Here is a 20280-nt window from a genome sequence, read left to right as displayed (position 1 = left end):
TAAGGGGGGGGGGGGGGCTAATTATACAGGATAGGTCTGATTATATCAGTGAAGCTAAAAGACAGTTGGATAATCGCAATTTTTATAGAATTCTGCCGAAAGATCCTACTTCAACTTTTTTGATGGAACTCCAAGACCTTTTAGGTCAAGCTTTGAGTGATAACCTGATCTCCAAGGAGGAATTCAAATTTTTGTTTTGTCCACATCCTACTGTCCCCATTTATTATCACCTCCCCAAGATTCATAAGTCACTCACTGCACCTCCTGGCCGTCCTATAATTTCGGGTGTGGGTTCCCTCACGTCTAACCTTTCACATTATGTTGACATTTTTTTACAGCCAAGGGTCACTTCGCTTAAATCACATATCAAGGATACGACACACTTTTTAAATTTAGTTAAGGACATCGAGTGGAGAGATTCATATGGGTTCCTCACACTCGATGTCCAAAGTTTGTACACTAATATTCCGCACGATTTGGGGATTAAGACAATAGCAAAGAGACTCGTTAATGATGGGGATCTCACTGATTTACATCAACAATTCATTTTGGATTCTATATAATTTATATTACGGCACAATTATTTCACTTTTTTGGATACTTTTTACTTACAGGTGATGGGAACGGCCATGGGAACCCGGTTCGCGCCGAGTTACGCCAACCTCTACATGGGCGAGGTCGAAGACCAACTCGTGTGGGGGGGGGGGACCTCGGTGCGGGCCTGGTTCTCTATGGCCGTTACATAGATGATTTATTTATTATTTGGGATGGGGATGCACTGTCTGCCTCTAATTTTGTTTCTCACTTAAATTCCAATTCATTTAATTTAATTTTCACTCATACCTACCACCCTCACAAAATCAATTTTTTGGATATCTCCTTGGAGATCAGGGAAAATAGAATTTTCACCACTAATTATATGAAGGAGGTGGGGACAGATGCTTATCTTCACTTTAAAAGTAGTCACTATTTGCCTTGGAAAAAGAGCATTCCCAAAAGTCAATTTCTGCGTCTACGTAGGAATTGCTTTGATGAACAAGCTGAAATTATGACGGAGGCGTTCCTCAATAGAGGTTACCCAAAACTACTCATTAAATCAGCTTTGGACGAAGTTAGACAGAGAAAAAGGGAAGATCTCCTAGCACCCAAAATAAAGAAGACAGATAAGATGAGTCAAATGGAAGAGATAGCATTTATCTCAACTTATAACAACTGCCACTTGGAGATTAGGAATATAGTATCAAAAAATTATTGGATTTTAAGACAAGATCCACAATTGTTTTCAATATTGGATTCAAATCCAAGATTTATTTTCCGTAAGAATAAATCCCTTAAAAATGTATTAGCCCCCAGTTATCTTAAGACTACTAAAGAAAATATTAAGGACATAAGCGGGAATAAGAACTGGTTGAAGGATCACCAAGCTAAAGTAAAAGGCTGTCATAGATGCGGGAAAAATAAATGTATAACATGCAACCATATTCTGAATCGAACAAAAGAAATCAAGGCTGTAACATCTGAGAAAATAGTTGAAATTGCTAGTTTCATTAACTGTGATACTCCATATGTCATTTATATGTTGGTCTGTGGGTGCGACAAAAAATACATCGGACGTACAACCCGAGCACTCAAAGTACGGTTCCTAGAACATAGGAGAAATATCATCAATAAGATCCAGACACATAGTGTTTCGAAACACTATTATGATATTCATGGTGGAGATCCAAAATGTTTAAAACTCCTAGGCTTAGAACATATATCGTACACTATACGTGGGGGTGACAGATATAAAAGATTATGCAGACAGGAGGTTTTCTGGATGTACCAGATGAACAGCATATTCCCTGAGGGCCTCAATGAGGCAGTGGAACTAAATACTGTGATTTGAATAACATAGATATATGAGGAAAGGAAGATAATAATTTACACGTTCCGGAAATAGAAGCAAAAATAGGATTTCAATGTTCCCTTTATTTAATTTTTCCAAAAAACATCTGTGATGGTGATAAGACTGGGACGCATAAATTATATATAGTAAATCCCATCTACTACAAGAAAAGTTCTCTGTGGATACATTGTATCCCATATATTGGGATGTAGTCGACTTCCTTCTTTCTTCTTCCCTGTATTCCTTTCCTTTCTCTTCTGTTCCTTTCCCTTTCTTTTTTCTCCCTCCTTCCCATCCTCCCCTTTTTTTTTTCCTTTCCTCCTCCCTCTCTGTCTCCATATGTAAAAATATAAATATTAGTACTCTTATTGGAGAAGAGAAATATGAGGATAAATTATACGTATAATAACACAAATAAAAATAAGGATAAAAAGAACAAGGAATGAGATATTTAAATTAGAAGTATATCAAAGTAATTCTGTTTCTTTGTGGTGTATAGACTTTATGGAAGTGTCTGTATTGATAGATGTGTCTTTGAGGAGGAGAGTGTGCGAGTTCACGTTCCTCATGTTCTTGTGTTCTTTCCATCCTTTCTGGCTTTTCTCTATGGATAATAAAATAAGATACATAAATAACAATGGGTGAAGAACAACTGTAGATACAGCAACATAAGTATAGAAGCTGAGAAATGAGTTGGATAGGGACTGACCTTTATAAACATTATCAAAATTATTTTTTTGAAATAAGGTGTATCTGCAATAAGAAAATATATCTCCTCCTAATTGTTCCAACAATAGGCTTACACATTATTGTTTTAAGAAACTGAAGGAGCCGATCGCGGGTTGTCATACCAACGGGAAAGATTACCCCGTCTTCCTAGTCACTTTACACTAAACTACAATTCCCATAGTCACCAGGGAAATGAGGGACACATGATCCGCTAGACGGATGTTGTTTTAGTGACATGTTCCGCCACACAGAATGGTGGAACGCAAATGCGCTCCACAGGGCGGAAATACGGGATCTGAGTATTTGACTTCGGATCTTAGCTTAATTTTCTATATGGGTGTTGGGCTGATGAAAGTGAGGCTGTGTCGTTACCAGAGGGAAAAGAAACCCCTATGTCCATGCTATAAGGAAAGATAAGGATAGAATAGATACTTGTTATGAAAACTGATGCCCCCGTGACCCGGAAGTACTACAATAGGTAGGGGTCTGATCATAATAAATATATCTGTTTTTGGATTCAATTCTTCTTAAAAATAGAATCTAGATGTCTGAGTCTGTCCTAGGAATATATTCTAATTTATAGAAGATTCATTTGATTGTTTTTATGAGAAATTGGATAAATTGAAGGATTGAGTGAAACAGCTGCTTAGTTTACTAATTACCTAAGGTATAAATATCCTGCCAGTTGCCTACCTAAGTCACCTTTGATAAAGCTGCATTGCTCACAGCGAAACGCGTCAGGAGGAGGCTACCTGGGTCATCAATCGTGATATTTGTTGCTGCCATAAACATATCCGGACCAAACTGGACTTTGCCATCTGCAGAAAAAAACGGGACAAGCATCTAAAAACCAGGAACACCATTTACCCCATCTCTATGAAGAGGACACCGCACTAAATGAGGATCCCAAACCTGGCTGGTTTTTGAGTCAAAATATCAGAGACACTCTTAAGGGACTACACCTCTAGCGGCCTTTGGGTAATGTGTACTGGTGTGACTACATTGTTAGTCTGTCTCCATCTGCTATATAATCCAGATTTAATAATAGGAACGGATATTAATGTGACAGGCAGCCACAATTTATTGACCCATACATGCTAATTTTACTATTTGTCATGTTTTAAAATGTTATTGTCACGATCCGGGTATCTGGACGCCATTACTTACCCTTCAGATGCCTCCTAAGGCGGGCTCAGCGTTCCAGGACCGGATTCCGCTGTTCCTGAGTTTCCATATGCAGAGTGTCAGAGTGGTGTTTTCATCAGCCGCGGCCTCCGCTGTGCCCGCGTGGTTAAATGTGCATCTATCAGCCTGGCGTCTCCTGTCTCCGGTGGCCGGCGCCGCCATTACTGTTTCCCAGACCACATGGATTACAAACCAAACTTCCCTCCAAGTGTCTGCATGGGCGCAGCCATCTTGGATTCTGTCATCTGATCATTTCCACCAATCTGCTGTCTGTATTGTTGATTTGCATAATTGCCTAGCCAACCCCTTCCTTGCTGCAGGTATAAGTAAGCTGTGCCTGAGCAAGGAAGACGTCAGTGCTTTGGTTGTCAAACCTAGTTCCTGTTTGTCTCTCTCCTGTGATTGTCTTCCAGATTCCAGCTCCTGTCTCAAGACTTCCACCATAGAGACCCGCACCAGCATTCCACCTGCGGTGTAGCCTGACTCTCCAATCCATTGTGGATTCATCTGTTTCCAGCTACAACATTACCTGCTTCCAGCTCAGCTTCCAGCAGAGTACAGCTTCCCTTAAAGGGCCGGTGTCCTTTCTACACTTTACCACTCTCCACCGGTATTATTATTTCTCCGCTCTCAAGTTCTACATTTCAGTTCATATTTCATCGCTCCCAAGTTCATTTATTATTTAACTGGTTCCAGCCAGTATCCACTCCGTGCTAACAACAGTCTGGTTCCAGCCAGTATCCACAGCAGCTGTTTTACCTTCAGCAACCCAGCTTTTCCTGGAACACCAGCTGGCACAATCCTGGGTTATCTCCATTGCTACAGTCGGGCCTGGTAAGGACTTTCCATCTAGAAGATCATAAGAACTATCTCACACTACCAGTGCCCTGTGGCTCCTGCCATCCTGTAGTACTCAGGAACTGTATTTATTCTTTGCTGACTTTTACGTTTTCTTTTACTGCTGCTGTGTTGCGGAGTTGTCATAATAAACATCATTGACTTTTATCCAAGTTGTCGTGGTCACGCCTTCGGGCAGTTATTATTCATGTTACTTACATGTCCAGGGGTCTGATACAACCTCCCAGGTTCCGGTACATCTCAGCCCCTACAACTGAGGCTGCCTCCCGTCAGCTCAGGCCCTCAGTTGTGACAGTTATATATGGATCGTGGATCCAATGTTTTATTGAGGCCTAAATTTATGTTTTATTAAATTGAATATTAGAATCTTTATATAACATTTCCATTAGCGCTGCTATTTATTTCCTTGGTTTTCTTTGATGTATGGTTGGGGTGTGACTACCTCCAAGTTGTTATAGCAGCAGCATTAGAGACACAGCACCTGAAAGCGCCCGATCATCCATTTGTTTGGTAGATTTCTTTACTGCAGGGGAGAGCCTGGGGAGCGTCCTTCCCGCGGAGCTGTGAAGAGAAAATGGCGCTGGTGTGCTGAGGAAGATAGCCCCGCCCCCTCAGCCGCGGGCTTCTCTCCCGCTTTTTATAATGTTAATGGCGGGGGTTTATACACATATACAGTGTTATACATTGTATTATGTGTTATTTGTGCCAAAAAGGTAATCTAATTGCTGCCCAGGGAAGCACCCCCCCCCCCCAGCGCCCTGCATCCAACAGTGACCGGAGTGTGTGGTGTGCTAAGGGAGCAATGGCGCACAGCTGCAGTGCTGTGCGCTACCTTAATGAAGACAGAAGTCTTCAGCCGCCGATTTTCAACTTTCTCTTCAGTCTTCTGGCTCTGCAAGGGGGACGGCGGCGCGGCTCCGGTACCGGATGACCGAGGTCGGGGCCTGTGTTCGATCCCTCTGGAGCTAATGGTGTCCAGTAGCCTAAGAAGCCCAAGCTAGCTGCAAGCAGGTAGGTTCGCTTCTCTCCCCTCAGTCCCACGTAACAGAGTCTGTTGCCAGCAGATCTCACTGAAAATAAAAAACCTAACAAATACTTTCTTTTCTAGGAAGCTCAGGAGAGCCCCTAGGGTGCATCCAGCTCTGGCCGGGCACAGATTCTAACTGTAGTCTGGAGGAGGGGCATAGAGGAAGGAGCCAGTGCACACCAGATATAGTACCTAATCTTTCATTAAGAGTGCCCAGTCTCCTGCAGAGCCCGTCTATTCCCCATGGTCCTTACGGAGTACCCAGCATCCACTAGGACGTCAGAGAAATAAAAGGTTTTAGAGAAAGAATACGGAGATATAAGAGACCAGAGGAAAGACCTGTAGCGGGTATACTGTAGTTACTACACAGTTAATTTGAAAGCCACAGATTTTCACTCCATTTGTGTGCTGGATGTAAAGGGCAATAGAAATACAAGCAAAACAAGCCTGAATTTACATGTATTATTACTGCCCTTTATCATCCAGCGATCATAGACAGCGAGAATCAGTGGCTTTGAAAAACTGATACTTAGTAAATATAACTGTTGTCGGTTGAAAATCTTAAGCGACCAGGTTCTGCAATACAATATGTTAAATATGGAGACTCTCACAGGACATAGTAAAAAGGATAATCATTTATCAAAGTTACAATAATAACAAGAACAAATTAGAACACTCAGCTCTTATCCCAGATGTTATAAGATCTGTCCCAGATGATGGTCATCGATTAAGTAGTTTAAATAATGTAGTTCAGTCATTCTCTAGGGTAACGCCTTATAACTTTGTCGCAAGTTACAAGCTGGAGGGGGTTTGTAGAAGTCTAGGTCCGCTGCAGCCAGACCTAGCTTCCATCAGAACTACTTGCTATGTGTAAGTCTCTAGGCTTTATAACCCTGCAAGGATACGCTAACATTGTCCTACCAGATATTACATTCAGGGTCTGTGACGCTGGGTGCAGTAGTCATTCAGGATAACATAATTTATGTTATTCTAGACAACTGTACCCTTTCCCCTACTTATGTACACAATACCCCAAACATCTTACTAGACAGTTTCCATCTGAGATACTGATAACAGGAACATATATTTATTATAATCAGCCACCCTAAAAGCTGTATACACTTCCCACTCACTATGTCTTTCACACTATGTCAAAGGTGAAAGAAAACTTGTAACTTAACGTGACACTATATTTCTAACTGGTGCCTATATGTCTGCAAAGCACTAATCCTAATAAAAAGTATGTACAGTATATAAAGCAAGGAGGTCATACACATACAAAATGGAGTTAAACATGGACAAAATGGCATCTAAAAAGTGGTTAAAAATAACACCCCGTACAATAACCCATACGGTGAAACAGAGCAGCATACATTGTTCCTGTAGAAATACCCAGCACTCATAGCCCTGCTGGTCAGAGAAGGAATCCCAGTACTGAGAGGAGCTGCTGGAACTCTCTACTAGTCCCAGCACCTGCATGAGCAGAACAGCTGTATATTACAGAGCTCAGTAATGGCAGTCCCACGGTCATTGGCTATTGTTATACTGCAGCTCTAGTTCCTAACACAGAGACCTTCCCAAGGGGAAAAGTACCTCCAGGTCCACTTGTCTGACCTCTCCTGTCTTTATCAAGACAGATTTATATAAAACACTTGTCACATTCAGAAAATAAATATTGGTTCCATTGAATTCATACAGTTTTGATAAGTTACATTACTTATGATACACAAGCTGCATTCGGGCCCTCAGAGTGACTCCGCATGTGATTACTGAGTGTTTTCTTTCTAGTAAAACACTTCCTACATTCAGAACATGTAAATGGTTTCTCTCCTGTGTGACTCCTCTGATGTATAACAAGATATGACTTATGGGAAAAACACTTGCTACATTCAGAACATTTAAATGGTTTCTCTCCTGTGTGACTCCTCTGATGTATAACAAGATATGACTTATGGGAAAAACACTTGCTACATTCAGAACATTTAAATGGTTTCTCTCCTGTGTGAATCCTCTGATGTATAACAAGATATGATTTCCTGGCAAAACATTTGCTGCATTCAGAACATGTAATTGGGTTTTCTCCTGTGTGACTCCTCTGATGTATAACCAGCTCTGACTTCTGGGAAAAACACATACTGCATTCAGAACATTCAAATGGTTTTTCTCCTGTGTGAACTCTCTGGTGTATAACAAGCTGTGCCTTCTGGGAAAAACACTTCCTACATTCAGAACATTCAAATGGTTTCTCTCCCGTGTGACTCCTCTGATGTCTGATAAGATGTGATTTACATGTAAAGCTTCTGTCACACTCAGAGCACAGATGTGGTCTCTCTCCTGTGTGACTCCTCTGATGTCTGATAAGATGTGAATTCCGGGAAAAACACTTGCTGCATTCAGAACATTCAAATGGTTTTTCTCCTGTGTGACTCCTCTGATGTATAAGAAGATGTGACTTCTGGGAAAAACACTTGCTGCATTCAGAACATGTAAATGGTTTCTCTCCTGTGTGACTCCTCTGATGTATGAGAAGATGTGATTTACATGTAAAGCTTCTGTCACACACAGAACACAGATGTGGTCTCTCTCCTGTGAGACTCATCATGTAAATTCAGAGGCTTAAGAAGAAATTATATCTTTAGTTGGCTAGATCAGGGAACAAGGAGCCTTTCCACGTCGTCTCTTTCCACAGCCCTGTCTTCTATTCTTAGTGGGACTCCAGCTCCTTAAGTTACCTGTAAAAAAAAAAAAAACATTTTTTTATTTAATAGCCTGAAGATCACCATTGTAATCAGTTGTAGTGTTATATTGTATAAGGAACATGATGCATCTTTATGATGCTGGGCTCCCATTTCCAGTCAGATGTGCAGTACAGAGACCCCTTTCCTCCTGCCAAATGTGTGCAGGGAAGACCAGCTCGCTGCCTTGCTAAGCAGTCTGATCAATATAGATTGCTAAGGGGTGTATCACATGCAGGAGATGAAATGGGCTCGCAGAACTAGAAGAACTGGAATGCTGAGAAGCCAGCAGGATAAGTTCCTGATTTAAATGAAACATACACACTAAGGGGGGAATTCAAAGTTGAACGTAGATGTGCTAAATTTAGCACTTCTACGATCATGTACTCTGACATGCGGGGGGATGCCCAGCACAGGGCAAGTCTGCCGTGCATGTCAGGGTCAACCCACCCCACACAGGTATAAAAGCATGGCACAGCGGTGATGCTTATGTACCTGACTAGTAGCTCCCTGCCAGCATAGCTCCTGTGCAGTGACAGGGAGCTACCCACCACGCTTTGGGTCACAGCAGCTGCGTGTGACATCACGCAGCCACCACGGCCCGCCCCCCCCAAATGGTCCAGACACGCCTCCGTTGTCCAGACCACACCCCACCAACTCAAGGAAAATAAGTGGTTTACAGAGTGCGCAACAAGATCCAGAAGTCAGCCCAGCAAAGATATAAAGAAGTTTCACCTACTGCAAAACATTTTCACAGTTCTAGGATATAATATATTCCACTAAGGCGCCTTACAAATGTAACAAGTCATATTACTAATGCTTGTTCTCTTCAATCTTATACTTGAATTTCACAACCTATAGACTGTGTGTTTGTGTTCACCCTCAGGTAAAAACATCAAATACCACACATGTAAAGAGAAAAATATAAGATTTTAAACCTACCGGTAAATCTTTCTCCTAGTCTGTAGAGGATGCTGGGGACTCCGTAAGGACCATGGGGATAGACTGGCTCCGCAGGAGACATGGGCACTTTAAGAAAGAACTTTAGGTCTGGGTGTGCACTGGCTCCTCCCTCTATGCCCCTCCTCCAGACCTCAGTTAAAGAAACTGTGCCCAGACGAGACGGACAGTACGAGGAAAGGATTTTTGTTAATCTAAGGGCAAGATTCACACCAGCCCACACCATCCACACCGTATAACATGGAATATACTAACCAGTTAACAGAATGAACAAAACAGCATCAGCCAAAGACTGATCTTAACTGTAACATAACCCTTATGTAAGCAATAACTATATACAAGTCTTGCAGAAATATGTCCGCACTGGGACGGGCGCCCAGCATCCTCTACGGACTAGGAGAAAAAGATTTACTGGTAGGTTTAAAATCTAATTTTCTCTTACGTCCTAGAGGATGCTGGGGACTCCGTAAGGACCATGGGGATTATACCAAAGCTCCCAAATGGGCGGGAGAGTGCGGATGACTCTGCAGCACCGATTGAGCAAACAGGAGGTCCTCGTCAGCCAGGGTATCAAACTTATAGAATTTTGCAAAGGTGTTTGAACCCGACCAAGTAGCAGCTCGGCACAGCTGTAGTGCCGAGACCCCTCGGGCAGCCGCCCAAGAATGGCCCACCTTCCTAGAGGAATGGGCCTTGACCGATTTTGGTAACGGCAATCCAGCCGTAGAATGAGCCTGCTGAATCGTGTTACAGATCCAGCGAGCAATAGTCTGCTTTGAAGCAGGAGCGCCACCCTTGTTGGCTGCATACAGGACAGACAGTGCTTCTGTTTTTCTGACTCTAGCCGTTCTGGCAACGTAAATTTTCAAAGCCCTGACCACATCAAGGGACTCGGAATCCTCCAAGTTTCGCGTAGCCACAGGCACCAAAATAGGTTGGTTCATATGAAAAGATGACACCACCTTAGGCAAAAATTGAGGACGGGTCCGCAATTCCGCTCTATCCATATGGACAACCAGATAGTGGCTTTTATGAAACAAAGCCGCCAATTCCGACACTCGCCTAGCCAAAGCCAAGGCTAACAACATGACCACCTTCCAAGTGAGATATTTTAACTTCACCATTTCAAGTGGTTCAAACCAGTGCGACTTAAGGAAACTCAACACCACATTAAGGTCCCAAGGTGCCACCGGAGGTACAAAAGGAGGCTGAATATGCAGCACTCCCTTCACAAAAGTCTGTACTTCTGGGAGAGAAGCTAATTCTTTCTAAAAGAAAATGGATAAGGCCGAAATCTGAACCTTAATGGAGCCCAATTTTAGGCCCAAATTCACTCCAGTTTGTAGGAAGTGAAGGAAACGGCCTAGATGGAATTCTTCCGTAGGAGCATTCCTGGCCTCACACCAAGAAACATACTTTCGCCATATATGGTGATACTGTTTAGCTGTTACGTCCTTCCTAGCCTTTTTCAGAGTAGGAATGACCTAATCCGGAATGCCCTTTTCCGCTAGGATCCGGCATTCAACCGCCATGCCGTCAAACGCAGCCGTGGTAAGTCTTGAAACAGACAGGGCCCCTGTTGCAACAGGTCCTGCCTTAGAGGAAGAGGCTACGGATCTTCTGTGAGCATCTCCTGCAGATCCAGATACCAGGCCCTTCGCGGCCAATCTGGAACAATGAAAATTGTCTGTACTCCTCTTTTTCTTATTATTCTCAACACCTTTGGGATGAGAGGAAGAGGAGGAAACACATAAACCGACTGGAACACCCACGGTGTCACCAGGGCGTCCACAGCTACCGCCTGAGGGTCTCTTGACCTGGCACAATATCTCAGTAGCTTTTTGTTGAGGAGGGACACCATCATGTCTATCTTTGGCAGTCCCCACTGACTTGCAATCTGTGTGAAGACTTCCTGATGAAGTCCCCACTCTCCTTGATGCAGGTTGTGCGTGCTGAGGAAGTCTGCTTCCCAGTTGTCCACTCCTGGAATGAACACTGCTGACAGTGCGCTTACATGATTTTCCGCCCAGCAAAGAATCCTAGTGGCTTCCGCCATCGCCACTCTGTTCCTTGTGCCGCCTTGGCGGTTTACGTGAGCCACTGCGGTGATGTTGTCTGACTGAATCAGAACCGGTAGGTCGCGAAGTAAGTTCTCCGCTTAACGCAGTTGTGTATGGCCCTTAGCTCCAGGACGTTGATGTGAAGACAAGTCTCTTGACTTGTCCAAAGTCCTTGGAAGCTTCTTCCTTGTGTGACTGCTCCCCAAACTCGGAGGCTCGCGTCCGTGGTCACCAGAACCCAGTCCTGAATGCCGAACCTGCGGCCCTCTAGAAGGTGAGCACTCTGTAGCCACCACAGGAGAGATACCCTGGCCCTGGGGGACAGTGTGATCAATTGATGAATCTGTAGACGAGACCCAGACCACTTGTCCAGTAGGTCCCATTGGAAGGTCCTCGCATGGAACCTGCTGAAGGGAATGGCCTCGTACGATGCCACTATCTTTCCCAGGACTCTATCTCAATATATACTGTATATGTATAATGTGCAGTGTTATTATACAGCAGGGACTCTGTTCTAGGTTATACACATGATACGCTGGGGACTATAATAAGATTTTACTTACCGATAAATCTATTTCTCGTAGTCCGTAGTGGATGCTGGGGACTCCGTCAGGACCATGGGGATTAGCGGCTCCGCAGGAGACAGGGCACAAAAGTAAAAGCTTTAGGATCAGGTGGTGTGCACTGGCTCCTCCCCCTATGACCCTCCTCCAAGCCTCAGTTAGGATACTGTGCCCGGACGAGCGTACACAATAAGGAAGGATTTTTGAATCCCGGGTAAGACTCATACCAGCCACACCAATCACACTGTACAACCTGTGATCTGAACCCAGTTAACAGCATGATAACAGCGGAGCCTCTGAAAAGATGGCTCACAACAATAATAACCCGATTTTTGTAACAATAACTATGTACAAGTATTGCAGACAATCCGCACTTGGGATGGGCGCCCATCATCCACTACGGACTACGAGAAATAGATTTATCGGTAAGTAAAATCTTATTTTCTCTGACGTCCTAGTGGATGCTGCGGACTCCGTCAGGACCATGGGGATTATACCAAAGCTCCCAAACGGGCGGGAGAGTGCGGATGACTCTGCAGCACCGAATGAGAGAACTCCAGGTCCTCCTCAGTCAGGGTGTGCCCCTGACCAAGTAGCAGCTCGGCAAAGTTGCAAAGCCGAGACCCCTCGGGCAGCCGCCCAAGATGAGCCCAGCTTCCTTGTGGAATGGGCATTTACATATTTTGTCCTGTGGCAGGCCTGCCACAGAATGTGCAAGCTGAATTGTACTACACATCCAACTAGCAATCGTCTGCTTAGAAGCAAGAGCACCCAGTTTGTTGGGTGCATACAGGATAACAGCAAGTCAGTTTTCCTGACTCCAGCCGTCCTGGAAACCTATATTTTCAGGGCCCTGACAACATCTAGCAACTTGGAGTCCTCCAAGTCCCTAGTAGCCGCAGGTACCACAATAAGCTGGTTCAGGTGAAACACTGACACCACCTTAGGGAGAAACTGGGGACGAGTCCGCAGCTCTGCCCTGTCCGAATGGACACACAAATATGGGCTTTTGTGAGAAAAAGCCGCCAAATTGACACTCGCCTGGCCGAGGCCAGGGCCAACAGCATGGTCACTTTCCATGTGAGATACTTCAAATCCACAGATTTGAATGGTTTAAACCAATGTGATTTGAGGAATCCCAGAACTACGTTGAGATCCCACAGTGCCACTGGAGGCACAAAAAGGGGTTGTATATGCAATACTCCCTTGACAAACTTCTGGACTTCAGGAACTGAAGCCAATTCTTTCTGGAAGAAAATCGACAGGGCCGAAATTTGAACCTTAATGGACCCCAATTTGAGGCCCATAGTGTTAGGCGCCGGGGTCCGATCAGCGGTGCGGCCCGGCGCCAAGCAACCAGGGACGCCGGGCGCGTGCAGCCGCCGGCTCCCTGGCAACGCTGACGCCGGGCGCACGCAGCCGCCCGGACCTTAGCAACGGGGACGCCACGTTCGGGCCGCGTTCCCCGTTGCTGGGTCTTCTATAGTGATATCATCATGTGCTGGCCGTGCAGCATGCAAGCTGCACGGCATTTCCATTAATTGCCTAGTCTGGCTCCTGATTGGGGAGCCCACAGTTATAGGCTCCCTTTGGACTTCCCACAGACGCCGGTGATAGCTTCCTGTTTGCCTGAGTCTGCTACAGAGAGTTCCCAGTCCCGGTCTATTCGGTTGTTCCTGTCCTCAGAGATCCAGTACTCGGAAGTTACCATCTGTTCCTGGAGTCTGACCGAGCACCTTTAACATCTGGTGGTGTTCGTGAGTCGCGGCGCAGCCGTGTGTTGCGGCTTGTCCGCTACAGTTTATTATTTTGTTTATATTGTGTTCTGGAGCTTTGCGGAGGATTCCGCTTCCACAAGATCCACTCTGGTGTCCAGCGGTGCCGGATAGGAGTGTCGGATCAGTGGATCTTTGGTTGTCCTTTTCCCTGGCGGCTAGTCCGCACATACCTTTTGATTTAGTTAAGTTAGCTTGTAACCCCTGGCTTGGTTGCTTAGTCAGAGGGCCCCTTGTTATCACCCTGTCTCGGACTTCCCCTTGTCTCCCATTAAGACCTGCGGGGGCATCGGGGTTGGGCAGACATAATCCGCCCTTCGAACGCGGCTGCCATGGGCTCAAGCAACCATAGTCTCGCAGGGGATTTCTGATAACACGGGCGAGACAACGGAGTTAGGGCGCCAGGGGTTACTAGGCTCTCCAGCTCCCACAACCTGTATATTGTTCCTGTACTCAGATCCCTGCCATAAGATCTTCTCCGGTCTGGAGTACAGGAATCGTAACATTATCACCGGCCACACAAAAGAAAAGATTTAACTTACAGTAAATTTTTTTCATTTTTTAGTTGGGAGAATTTGTTGGCCTTATGAATCCCGCCGGTGTTGGGCCAAATCATGGCCAGCTTCTTGTTAGTCAGATTCAGGAACTTACTCAGATGGTTCAGGATCTGTCCCTCCGGGTGAGGTCACAGGAAGATCTGTTACGGACTTCCCCGAGGGTCATCCCTGAACCAAAAATGCATCTGCCTGACCGTTTTTCTGGGGATAGAAAACAGTTTTTTAATTTTAAAGAATCTTGCAAACTGTATTTTCGTTTAAGACTAGTTACCTCAGGTACAGAGGCTCAGCGGGTTGGGATTATTATTTCTCTGCTTCAGGGGGATCCTCAGACCTGGGCTTTTGGTTTAAAGACAGATGATCCGGCCTTATCGTCTGTAGACGCCTTTTAAAAATCTTTAGGGCTATTATATGACGACCCTGATAGAGAGGCGTCCGCAGAAAGTCACTTGCGTGCTCTTAGACAGGGTAGGAATCCCGCAGAGAATTATTGTACGGAGTTTCGCCGTTGGTCGAACGACTGTGGCTGGAATGACCCTGCCCTGCGCAGTCAGTTTCGCCTCGGCTTATCTGAATCTATAAAAGACAGTCTCCTCCAGTATCCCGCTCCTGAGACCCTCGATAACCTCATGGAGCTCTCTATTAAAATAGATCGTCGGCTCAGAGAGCGGAGGGCTGAAAAAGGGGCATCTGTCGGGTCCTCTCCCTGGGTTCCTTCCATTCCTGTTGACATAGAGGAGCCTATGCAGATTGGTCTCTCCAAATTGTCTCCGGAAGAAAGAACCAGGAGGCAAAATTCTGGTCTGTGTTTATACTGCGGAGGTAAGGGACATTTTGCCCGTAGTTGTCCAAACAAGTCGGGAAACTTCCTGACCAAGTGAGTTGTGAGGGGGTTCACTTTGGTCTACAGCTCATCTCCTCAAATAATTCACTGTTGGTTCCTGCTAAAGTTTCCTATGGCAGCCTCTGTTCCTCGGTCTCTGCTTTTGTGGACAGTGGAGCTGCAGGAAACTTTATGGATTTAACATGGGCCAAGGCCTAAGGTATTCCTCAGCTAACCCTGGGTAGGTGTGTCACCATGCATGGTTTAGATGGGAGTCCCTTATCCAATGGGGTTATTTCTCTATGTACACCTCCTGTTTTGCTCTCGGTGGGAGCTTTGCATTCTGAAAAGATTGAGTTTTTTCTTACCCATTGTCCAGCAGTTCCTGTGGTTCTGGGTCACCCTTGGCTGGCCTTTCATAATCCCATCATAGATTGGCAGTCTGGGGAGATCCTACAATGGGGTACCATCTGTGATAAAGAATGTATTACGCTTCCTATCCGAGTCGCTGCCGCCGCTTCCGCACATATTCCTGGGGAATACCAGGATTTTGTTGATGTGTTTTCCAAGGGCAATGCGGATGTTTTGCCTCCCCATAGGCCTTATGATTGTACCATTGACTTGATTCCTGGTGCCACGTTGCCTAAAGGAAGGTTATATGCATTGTCTGGTCCTGAAACTGTGGCCATGAATGAGTATGTGAAAGAAAGCCTTGAGAAAGGATTTATCAGGCCATCTAAATCCCCTTTAAGTGCAGGTTTCTTCTTCGTAGAGAAGAAGGATGGTTCACTCAGACCCTGCATTGACTTTAGAGCTTTGAATAAGATCTCAGTAAAGAATACTTACCCTCTGCCGCTGATCTCTGTCCTCTTTGATCAGCTATGTTCGGCTGTTATTTTTTCTAAGATTGACCTGAGAGGAGCATATAACCTCATCAGAATCAGGTCAGGGGATGAGTGGAAAACGGCATTCAGTACTCAGTCAGGCCATTATGAATATCTGGTCATGCCATTCGGCCTATCTAACGCTCCGGCAGTTTTCCAGGATCTCATTAATGATGTGCTCCGTGAGTTTCTGGGAAGATTCGTTGTGGTCTATTTAGACGATATTTTGATATATTCTGACTCTGTAGAACAACATGTTACCCAGGTGCGTCAGGTGCTAAAGAAATTACGTGAAAATCACTTATATGCCAAGCTGGAGAAGTGTGAATTTCATGTCACGGAGGTATCCTTTTTAGGGTACATTATTTCCCCTCGGGGATTCCGAATGGAACCAAAAAAGCTCCAAGCCATCCTTAGTTGGGCGCAACCCACCAACTTAAAAGCAATTCAGCGCTTTTTAGGGTTTGCAAACTACTATAGGAGATTTATTCACTCTTTCTCTGACCTAGTTGCTCCCATTGTGGCCCTTACCAAGAAGGGAGCAGATCCTACCAATTGGTCATGTGAAGCTGAGTTATCTTTTCAGGCCTTAAAACAAGCCTTTGTCTCAGCCCCTGTCCTTAGACATCCCAACCCAGAATTGCCTTTCATTGTTGAGGTTGATGCCTCGGAGGTTGGAGTAGGGGCTATCCTTTCTCAGAAGGATCCTGATTCCTTTAAGTTACATCCTTGTGCCTTTATGTCCAGGAAATTCTCATCTGCAGAATCCAACTACGATGTTGGTAACCGGGAATTGCTGGCTATTAAATGGGCTTTCGAGGAGTGGAGACATTGGCTTGAAGGAGCGACCCATACCATTTCAGTTTTGACTGATCACAAAAATCTTCAATACATTGAATCGGCTAAACGGCTGAATGCCCGACAGGCTCGTTGGGCTTTATTTTTTACTCGTTTCAAATTCACTATCACCTTCAGACCAGGTTCCAAGAATACCAAGGCAGATGCCCTGTCACGCAGTTTTCTTCCGGTGCAAGACAACAGTCCTGTTACTCCCATACTTCCGCCTTCAGTCATTCAGGCAGGTCTCACACAGGATGTATTTTCCCAATTAAAGCTGCTTCAACATCAAGCTCCGGGAAATACTCCTGCTGGTCGTCTTTTTGTCCCTGAGTTTTTGAGAGCAACTGTTTTGGCGGAGTTTCATGATAGCAAAGTTGCCGGGCATCTGGGAATCGCTAAGACTTTGGAATTAGTATCCCGCTCAGTATGGTGGCCTGGTCTTTCCAAAGACATTAAAGAGTTTGTTTTTTCGTGTCAGGTCTGTGCACAGCATAAAGTTCCCCGTTCTTTGCCTATTGGTCAACGTATGCCCTTGAATGTTCCTCTTAGGCCATGGTCGCATATCTCCATGGATTTTGTGGTGGATCTCCCTCTGTCAGCCGGATGCCGAGTCATATGGGTGGTAGTGGACCGTTTTAGCAAGATGGCCCATTTTATTGCTCTTCCCCGATTGCCATCTGCCCAGGGATTGGCAGTCTTGTTCCTCCGTCATGTTTTCAGACTCCATGGGTTACCCACTGATATTGTTTCTGACAGGGGTCCACAATTCATTGCACAATTTTGGAAGTCTTTTTGTGCTTCGTTAAAGATGAAATTATCATTAACCTCCGGCTATCATCCACAATCCAATGGACAGACTGAGCGAGTTAACCAATCTCTTAAACAATATTTGCGTTTGTACTCGGCCAAACTCCAAAATGACTGGTCTGAGTTTCTTCCATTGGCGGAGTTTGCTTATAATAATGCCTGTCATTCCTCCACCAATGTGTCTCCATTTTTTGCAGTTTTTGGTTTTCACCCCAGAGCTAATTCATTTTTTCAACATTCCTCTGTCTCCTCTCTGGCCCTGACCTCTCATCTTAGACTTATTTGGAAAAAAGTGCACCTGGCTCTCAGAAAAGCAGCTTTCCGGGAAAAAAAAATTTCTGACAGGCTCCGGCGGCCGTGCACTTTTAAAGTGGGAGACAGGGTGTGGTTGTCGACTCGCAACATTAAACTTCGACAAACCTCTGCCAGATTGGGTCCTAGATTTATTGGACCATTTCTCATTATCAAAAAAGTCAATCCAGTTGCTTTCCGGTTACGTTTACCAAAAAATTTACGGATCGGAAATACATTCCATTGCTCATTGCTTAAACCATATGTTTCGTCCAGCAGATTTCCTCGTAAAGAATCTCAGGGGAGATCACCAGTTAATGTACAGGGTCAGCAGGAGTTCTTGGTGGAGAAGGTTCTCGATTCCAAGTTATCCCGGGGTCGGCTTTATTTTTTGGTGCATTGGAAAGGTTATGGTCCTGAAGAAAGGTCTTGGGTCCTGGATAAAGATCTCCATGCCCCGAGGCTCAAGAGGGCATTTTTTCGAGAATTTCCTTGGAAACCTGGCTTTAGGGGTTCCTTGACCCCTCCTCAAGGGGGGGGTACTGTTAGGCGCCGGGGTCCGATCAGCGGTGCGGCCCGGCGCCTAGCAACCAGGGACGCCGGGCGCGTGCAGCCGCCGGCTCCCTGGCAACGCTGACGCCGGGCGCACGCAGCCGCCCGGACCTTAGCAACGGGGACGCCACGTTCGGGCCGCGTTCCCCGTTGCTGGGTCTTCTATAGTGATATCATCATGTGCTGGCTGTGCAGCATGCAAGCTGCACGGCATTTCCATTAATTGCCTAGTCTGGCTCCTGATTGGGGAGCCCACAGTTATAGGCTCCCTTTGGACTTCCCACAGACGCCGGTGATAGCTTCCTGTTTGCCTGAGTCTGCTACAGAGAGTTCCCAGTCCCGGTCTATTCGGTTGTTCCTGTCCTCAGAGATCCAGTACTCGGAAGTTACCATCTGTTCCTGGAGTCTGACCGAGCACCTTTAACATCTGGTGGTGTTCGTGAGTCGCGGCGCAGCCGTGTGTTGCGGCTTGTCCGCTACAGTTTATTATTTTGTTTATATTGTGTTCTGGAGCTTTGCAGAGGATTCCGCTTCCACAAGATCCACTCTGGTGTCCAGCGGTGCCGGATAGGAGTGTCGGATCAGTGGATCTTTGGTTGTCCTTTTCCCTGGCGGCTAGTCCGCACATACCTTTTGATTTAGTTAAGTTAGCTTGTAACCCCTGGCTTGGTTGCTTAGTCAGAGGGCCCCTTGTTATCACCCTGTCTCGGACTTCCCCTTGTCTCCCATTAAGACCTGCGGGGGCATCGGGGTTGGGCAGACATAATCCGCCCTTCGAACGCGGCTGCCATGGGCTCAAGCAACCATAGTCTCGCAGGGGATTTCTGATAACACGGGCGAGACAACGGAGTTAGGGCGCCAGGGGTTACTAGGCTCTCCAGCTCCCACAACCTGTATATTGTTCCTGTACTCAGATCCCTGCCATAAGATCTTCTCCGGTCTGGAGTACAGGAATCGTAACACATAGACACTCCTGTTTGCAGGAAATGCAGGAATCGACCGAGTTGAAATTTCTTCGTGGGGCCTTCCTGGCCTCACACCACGCAACATATTTTCGCCACATGTGGTGATAATGTTGTGCGGTCACCTCCTTCCTGGCTTTGACCAGGGTAGGAATGACCTCTTCCGGAATGCCTTTTCCCTTAGGATCCGGCGTTCCACCGCCATGCCGTCAAACGCAGCCGCGGTAAGTCTTGGAACAGACATGGTACTTGCTGAAGCAAGTCCCTTCTTAGCGGCAGAGGCCATGAGTCCTCTGTGAGCATTTCTTGAAGTTCCGGGTACCAAGTCCTTCTTGGCCAATCCGGAGCCACGAGTATAGTTCTTACTCCTCTACGTCTTATAATTCTCAATACCTTGGTTATGAGAAGCAGAGGAGGGAACACATACACCGACTGGTACACCCACGGTGTTACCAGGACGTCCACAGCTATTGCCTGAAGGTCTCTTGACCTGGCGCAATACCTGTCCCGTTTTTTGTTCAGGCGGGACGCCATCATGTCCACCTTTGGTCTTTCCCAACGGTTCACAATCATGTGGAAAACTTCCCGATGAAGTTCCCACTCTCCCGGGTGGAGGTCGTGCCTGCTGAGGAAGTCTGCTTCCCAGTTGTCCACTCCCGGAATGAACACTGCTGACAGTGCTATCACATGATTTTCCGCCCAGCGAAAAATCCTTGCAGTTTTTGCCATTGCCCTTCTGCTTCTTGTGCCGCCCTGTCTGTTTACGTGGGCGACTGCCGTGATG

The 20280-nt window shown here is 45.8% G+C and overlaps 1 protein-coding gene across 5 annotated transcripts in view; it reads right to left on the bottom strand.

Moving 5' to 3' along the window:
• Positions 1-1968: 1968 nt before the first annotated feature.
• The window catches only part of LOC134936057 (zinc finger protein 300-like), a 33971-nt gene continuing 15659 nt past the window's right edge, over positions 1969-20280 (bottom strand). Inside the window, exons 1-3 of one of the 5 annotated variants that reach the window (XR_010180448.1) lie at positions 3785-4336; positions 3311-3435; positions 1969-2492 (exon numbers count right to left, since the gene is read on the bottom strand). Coding sequence is in view for 3 of the 5 variants with exons in the window: in XM_063930965.1 (XP_063787035.1) it covers positions 7405-8289 (885 nt within the window). In the remaining 2 variants the exon portion in view is untranslated. Of the gene's footprint in view, positions 2493-3310; positions 3436-3784; positions 4337-6304; positions 8420-20280 lie in introns of those variants that run through there. The other 4 variants (XM_063930967.1, XM_063930966.1, XR_010180447.1 and 1 more) reach the window with 4 other exon arrangements.

This window comes from Pseudophryne corroboree, chromosome 6 (assembly GCF_028390025.1).
Source record: "Pseudophryne corroboree isolate aPseCor3 chromosome 6, aPseCor3.hap2, whole genome shotgun sequence".
In the NCBI taxonomy this organism is placed as follows: Eukaryota; Metazoa; Chordata; class Amphibia; order Anura; family Myobatrachidae; genus Pseudophryne; species Pseudophryne corroboree.
This window is presented reverse-complemented; position numbering and strand designations above follow the sequence as displayed.